We start from the raw sequence: 6799 nt of genomic DNA, 5'->3' as shown, positions 1-6799 counted from the left end.
CCTCCTGCTCCTCTTCTCTGGATGCTATTTTCTAAACTTCTGAGACATGGCCAACTCCAATCACCTTTCCATTCCCTGTCCTGTCCCTGCCCAGCCTGGCTGACCTCAATCTAGGGAAGAAGCACCTCCCCACCCCCACCGTGCCCACTCCCTCCCAGCCTGGGAGCTGTGTGCACCTCAGGGCCATCTGGACATCTGGAGAGCGGGGCTTAGTGAAAAATGAAATCCCCTCCTTGTAGGAAGACGAGGCAAGTTTTATTACAGATCCTATCGCAACTCAAAGGGCTGGGACTTTTGTGATTGAGTTAATCCTGTCACTGAGTAAATCAATTGGAAACTCACGGGCGACAATTTGATTTAGGATGTTCATTTTGGCAAGCTGGTCTTCCTTCCTACAGACGTGCTGTGGCCCAGGTACTTCTACAACAAGCAGGGAGTTTAGTCCCAGCAGATCGGCCTTGTTAACAAAATGCATCCTGACTCCTCCAAGTCCAAAATTCAGACACATTTTAGCCTCCTCTTGGTTCAGTAGGCTGAACCACTTCATCTTCCAAATTATTACGGAAAACCCATATCTCGGCCTGTCAAGATAACTGCTGTAACAGGGGTGCCCTCTTGGGAAGGAGGTACAAGGTGTTTCGCATCATTTAGAATCTGTGTACCGTGTAGGATCTTCACACAGGCCATGCTCTTGAAGCACACAGCACAGGATCTGGGATGAGTCAAGAATAGGTTGGCCCACGATGGCCAGAAAGGGGACTCTGGTTGTCCAGGTGGATTGCTGGAAAGGAACAGAACGTTTTCTCTGTCTGACTGAACAGAGGCAGGCTGAAGGGTCTGGATGCTGTCTCTATCCAACATATATGCAGTGTTCTCTAGGGCTGGCCACTTCATGTGATGGCCTCAGATCTTTCTGTCAGGCAGGGGACCAGAGAGCACTCAGGCCTTGTCCCAGGGTCTCATATTCTGCCACAAAGAGGGGGTCTAGAGTTACTGCACAGAGAGCTGACTTCTGTAGCCCAGGGACAACAAGGCCAGACAAAAGGTACTTGTACCAGGAGCCCTGTTAGCATGAATTTGGCTTGTCCTGGCTGGGCACCACACCAAGCATCCTCTCCTTCTTCTACATTCATTAGGGATGTTGGAAAGGACTTCAGGTGGCCCTCTGTAGAACCTGCCCTCTTTCTCCTGTATCACCTGGCTTGTCTGTCTGTCTGATCTGCCCAACTATAGTTTCAGGCAAGTGAATTCCATACAGTACCTGAGCTGTGTTCTTGGTACCTGAGTGTTGGTGAAGTGGCTTCCTTCCTGACTCAAGGTCTTCTCTGGCCTGTTTTGCTGTATTTCATTTCCTGGTTCCTCTCCTGTATTAATCAGGCTGAAGGTTTGCTTTCTGAATGGGGTCAGTTGGGTCCAATGGGTCCTCTGAGGCTTGCAGTCATCTCAGTCTCTCATCATTGCTTCTTCACAGTGTGAACGTGTCCCCAGTTCTCCAGGCTGTTCCCGAGGGTGATTCAACTCACATTCCCACTGACTGGTCCTAGCTCAGTGGGTGCTTTTAAGAGTGTAGTGAATACCAAGCACGTGGCAGGCCCTGGGCTCATCAAAACAAACATCACTTTCAGCTGATTGCAAGGGAAGAGCTGACATCCTCAAAACAGCCTGAACGGATAGATGCTATTGTTATCCTCATCTTAAGGGCCCAGCAAGGACATAAAGGGGCCCAAGATCACACAAATGCTAAGTGGTCAGCTAAGGAGTTACCTGCACAGCCTTGGACGCTGCGTTCCCCAGTACCCTCGTGGACTCCAGCTAAGCTCACCACATGCCCTTTGCCCATTCAATGTGGTCTTGAGGTCAGGCGAGGTCAGGCCAGGTCCTGGGACACCCCAGTGTTTTCCTGGCATCCTTTCCCCCAGAAGATCCTGCACATTTGCACATTCACTGCCACAGCTAAGTTGAGCAAGGCTGTCTAGCCTTGGGGACCCCAGCAGGTGAGTTCAGCCTCCAGGGGCGCAACCGGTAGGAAGGTGCCGCTCTAAGTCAACTCCTCCGGGATATGGGGAACTCACGTGGGATGCCCAGAGCCCTCCCGGCTTCTAGCAGAACGCGCCGAGCCGAGGCTGCCACTACTGGCTGCGCCGTGTCCCGAGAGACCCGAAGTCTCGAGCCTCCCCTGCGCCGGCCCCCGGCTGCTGGCGGGCCCGGAGACTGCCGCACGAGCGCGGGCCCAGGGGCGCCACCGGGCCGCGCGGGCGGGAACGCGCCGCGGCGGCCTCCTCCTCCCCGGCTCCCGCCCGCGGCGGCGGCGCTTCCCCGGCGAGGAGCGGCTTTAAAAGGCGGCTCCCCACCCCCCGGCGCACTCGCCGCTCGGGCGCCGCGCGAGCCTGCCGCTGCCATGCCTCCGCGCGCGCCGCCAGCGCCCGGGCCCCGGCCGCCGCCCCGGGCCGCCGATGTCGCGCGGGGCGCAGGGGCCGCCGGCCGGCACGGACTCCCGCCGCTCGCGCCGCCCCCCTGGCGTTGGCTTCTTCTGCTCGCGCTGCCCGCCGCCTGCTCCGCGCTGCCGCCGCCGCGCCCCGTCTACACCAACCACTGGGCAGTGCAAGTGCTGGGCGGCCCCGGCGCGGCGGACCGCGTGGCTGCGGCGCACGGCTACCTCAACTTGGGCCAGGTGAGTACGGCCGGCCCCGTGCGCCCCAAACTTTCCCGGTCTCCGGCGGCCACGCGCGAGGGGGCGCCTTGCCAAGCCCGGGACCAGCGGCGCGGGGTAGGAAGGCGACCCGCACCGCTGGGGACGGCGGGGGCTCCCTGCTGGGACTCGCTGGGAGGGCGGTGGGACACTCGGCGGGGAGGACGTGGTGGCTTGAGTGGACGGTTACGCGGGAAGGCCCGAGGCCGTGGGTCCCCAGGCGGTGTCGCCGAGCATTCGCACTCGGAAGTGTGGTCTCGGAAGCCTGGGTCGGGCGCCTACACCTGCCCAGCCGCGCTCGAGTGGGCGCCTAAGGGGTCGCTGTGCTCTGCCCACCCGCACCATCATTAGCGTCTACCCAATTCCCCGTGGCCTCCGAGCCCTAGCTCCGTCTCTTGGGCCACTCTGCCGTAGACGGGTCGCCCGGGGCTCTGGGCTCCGGTGCGCGCGCCAAGGCAGTCAGGAGCTGGTTGGGCGACGTGAGCACGACCCGGTCAACTCCGAGACTGGCTTTCCCTCTGCGTGGTGCGCAGGTGCCTGTACCCAGAAGTCAGGTTTGGGTCAGGGAACAAGCAGGACCCAGCGCGGTTGGTTGTAGGCTGAACTCTGCACTTAAAAACCTCTCGGGGCAAAGACAGGGATTGCTTTGCTTTGCTTTGGGGCTCTGGATGCAGCTGGAAAGGCAGCTGTCTGCCCACTAGCTGCATGACCTTGGACATGTCACTTCTTGACTCGGTCATCCGTGGGGATAGTGACTTTGTACTGCCTGAGGTGGTTGAGATGAGCCGCTAGTGTTCCGAAGCAAGGCGCTACTCTTGGAATGCCCTTTCTCTCACCCCTGGTGGTATAAGTTGGCTGTCATTTATACTAAGAGAAGCCAAGGTAGGGCACTAAGTCCGCGCAGCTCCCAAAAACTGCCAACGCAGGGCGCCTTTTCCTATTGCAGCCCCGCAGAGGGGCAATGGGGCGCGCTGATTCCGGTTTATGGCCTGCGGAGGCGCCTCAGCACGTTCAGATGTGCAGTCCCACCAGGAGAGCTCTCAGCACCTTAACCGAGACCACAAAGTACGCACTCTGGAGAATCAAGTGGAATAAAGGGAGCGTGGTCTTATAATTCAAACGACAGTAGCAGGCAGTGTTAAATTTAGTTTCATCATTATCTGTGACAGAAGCCAGTAATGTGTACTTGGTCATGATCAAAATGACATTTCGCTCACACTTACTGTGAGGTGGAAGGCCTCCTGGGAGGGGAAATTCTGCTCTGTGAAGTTCCAGGTCAGAGTTTATCCAAAAGGAAAGAATCAGCTTTTGTGTCTTCAAACATCCAAAGAACTAAGATTTTTGCCTTTGGGTCGTTCTGGCTTCGCTGCTGTCTGTAGCTGTCAAAGCTCCAGGGCTGATTGTCTAGGCTGAGGAAAGCTCTCCTGTTTGATTAGGACTCCCAGCTCCTGCCACTCTTCCTTGCTCTGTCCCGGCGGCCCAGCAATTTGTCTCAACTACAAGTGCTTCTTAAACTGGGTGGTAAATTACAAAGTGCCCGGGATTCGGGTCCCTGTAATTAAGTGAGGAGAGAGGTGAAGAACTCTGCTCTACAATGCAAGGGGGCAATAGCCTTGCTCACCTCCTGGATGTGCTTGGTAGCCTTTGAAGCCGCTGCATCTCCCCAAGCTGCTGCTCCGGAGCTCCGGATTCTGCCTGTGGGTGAGAAGGCTTTTTTAGGCATGCTGTGATGTTCTTGGGTGGCCCCAAATGTCTCTCTGAACAGTGCAGCCAGACTCCACACAGTCTGTCACTCAGCTTGGTAGGCCTTGCTCTGTCTGGTAGGGATTCGATGGGGACATTTTTGAGCTGCAAGATAACTGGTTTGGGGGTAGGAGTTGTCTCCAGGGAAAGCCTTATTTACTCTTCATTCCCAAACCAGCTCCCCCCCTCTCCCCCACACGCCCCCTCCCACCCTCCCCTCTTAGTGGGACTAATGTGGGAAAGGGCTGGAGTGCACCAACCTCTACCTACTCAGTAAGAGCTCTTTCAAAATCTTACTGCCATTCTGAAGCAGGAGAATTTGTGACTCACGAATAAGATGTAGATGTTTTCAGTTTTGTTTTAATAGATGAGTGCATGGGGTGGAGGGGTCAAGGGAGGGAGCAGTTTGGTGTTCACACGGTAACCATGTGTCACCCCTGCCATTATGATAACTGCTTTGTCTCTTGCTGCCTTCTCGCCTCAGAGACGGCCTTTGTGTGACTGTTTCTTCTAAACCTTTAATAGGCAATTAGAGCTCTCTGTTCTGTACCTGCCTGAGTCACACAGCCTTGGTTTTCTTGTCCGTCTTTCTGGCTGTGCTCTGACATTCCTGCTTGACTGTTTTATTTTTATACAATTGATAACCTGATTTGGTTTATTTCACGTGATCCACAGGTAGCTCAGGGTAGCGATTATTAACCCTTTTCAAATTATGGCTCTTTTTCAGTGTGATACAGGTTCTGTCCTTGTCCACTAAAAAAAAAAAAATGCATCTAAGACAAGCTAGCCACCATTTCTCTCACTTAGGCATCATTTCAGATATTGCAACAAGTTTGATTTTTAGCAAAACATAAAAGTCATGGACCAGTGAGATGGCTCAGTGAGTGAAGGGATTGCTGTCAAGTCTCATGATCTGAACTCAATTTGTGGGACCCACATGGTGGAAGGAGTTGTCCTCTGATTCCCACACGTATGCTGCATTTATATGTATGTGCACTTATGTGTGCACATCTGAACACATACAAAGTAAATAAATGAAACGATAGTTTTAAAAGAGTGAAAATTAGGAAGGGTCAAATTCTGTCATTGACAACTATGTGGATAGAGGAAGGGAACCTAGAGATTAGTGTCAGAACTCCTGAGAGAGTTGACACACCTGTGACCGCCTGTGTGTGTGTACTCGGCAGATAGAAGACGGGAGTGACTGGAGTTCACTTCAGCGTCAAAGCTGTAAGATGCTTAGGGATGAGTCATTTAAGGGGAGAATGGATGGAAAAGTGGTAAAATGTTTTCATTTAGGGGAGCCATGGAACGGGAGGTGCTGATGCTCTACCCCTGGTCCACAGCTTCCCCCCACCCCCATAAAACTATTTGCCCTCCACTGAGTCCATGAATGCACTGTAATCTCATAAATCCCCATGGGGTTGAACTGTCTGTGGACTCCACAAATGAACTAGAGAGTTCATACGGTATAGTGAGGCCCAAGAATCCAAGTTTGGAAAAGAAGAGCCAGGAGGGGCGTTGGGATCACAGCAGGCTGGCACTGGTCCAGTGATGTCCCACCCATCTGTGGAATGGACTCAAAGCCAAGGGTGCGTGGGAGCCTGTGCGTGCCAACCGAGGAGCTACAGATAGATGAGGAAAGATGGGTCATTTAGTTAATAAGTGGTTCTGGAAGAACTGACTGTCCACATGGAGAAACAATTAGACTCTTAGCCCACACTATACATATGTTAAATTCTAGACCGGATTAAAGATCTGAGTGCGTGTAAGACTCTTCCAACAGTATAATGGCCTACCCTTATGGCACCAGGAAAGGAGGGGATGTGTTAAACAAAATAGATTTGAATTTGGGATTTACAAATGGGATAGTAGTAACTATTTTAAAGTTCTTGGTCTAGAAATATAAAGAAGCAGCCACTTGCTTCTGCAATCTGGCTCTCAGGACATGCCTGCCCAGAGGTTTTACTTCTCATTCTGGTAGTCTGAAGTTTCCCTTAGCCTGACTTTTTATTTTATTTTATTTTTTAAAGATTTATTTATTATATGTACGTATACTGTAGCTGTCTTCAGACATACCAGAAGAGAGCATCAGATCTCATTAAGGATGGTTGTGAGCCACCATTTGGTTGCTGGGATTTGAACTCATGACCTTTGGAAGAACAGTCGATGCTCTTAACCACTGAACCATCTCTCCAGCCCTGACTTTTTATTTTTAATTAAAAATTTTAGTAAATATTAGGGCTCATAAATATCAGACTGGTGCAAAAGGAAGAGGTTGGCAAGTCAAAATAAATATTCTGTACGAAGGGCAGTCCTCTCAGAATGTTAAGAAAGCAGCAGACTAGGAAAAGTAGTTAGAGATGA

The 6799-nt window shown here is 52.8% G+C and overlaps 1 protein-coding gene across 3 annotated transcripts in view; it reads left to right on the top strand.

Moving 5' to 3' along the window:
• The first annotated feature begins 2098 nt into the window (after nucleotides 1–2098).
• The window catches only part of Pcsk6 (proprotein convertase subtilisin/kexin type 6), a 191113-nt gene continuing 186412 nt past the window's right edge, over nucleotides 2099–6799 (top strand). The window contains exon 1 of one of the 3 annotated variants that reach the window (XR_007973956.1): nucleotides 2099–2671. Coding sequence is in view for 2 of the 3 variants with exons in the window: in XM_052161235.1 (XP_052017195.1) it covers nucleotides 2399–2671 (273 nt within the window). In the remaining variant the exon portion in view is untranslated. The remainder of the gene's footprint in view (nucleotides 2672–6799) is intronic. The other 2 variants (XM_052161235.1, XM_052161242.1) reach the window with 2 other exon arrangements.

This window comes from Apodemus sylvaticus, chromosome 1 (genome assembly GCF_947179515.1).
Source record: "Apodemus sylvaticus chromosome 1, mApoSyl1.1, whole genome shotgun sequence".
NCBI classification, from domain to species: Eukaryota; Metazoa; Chordata; class Mammalia; order Rodentia; family Muridae; genus Apodemus; species Apodemus sylvaticus.
Note: the sequence above shows the minus strand (reverse complement) of the source record. Positions and strands in the feature narration are given on the sequence as shown.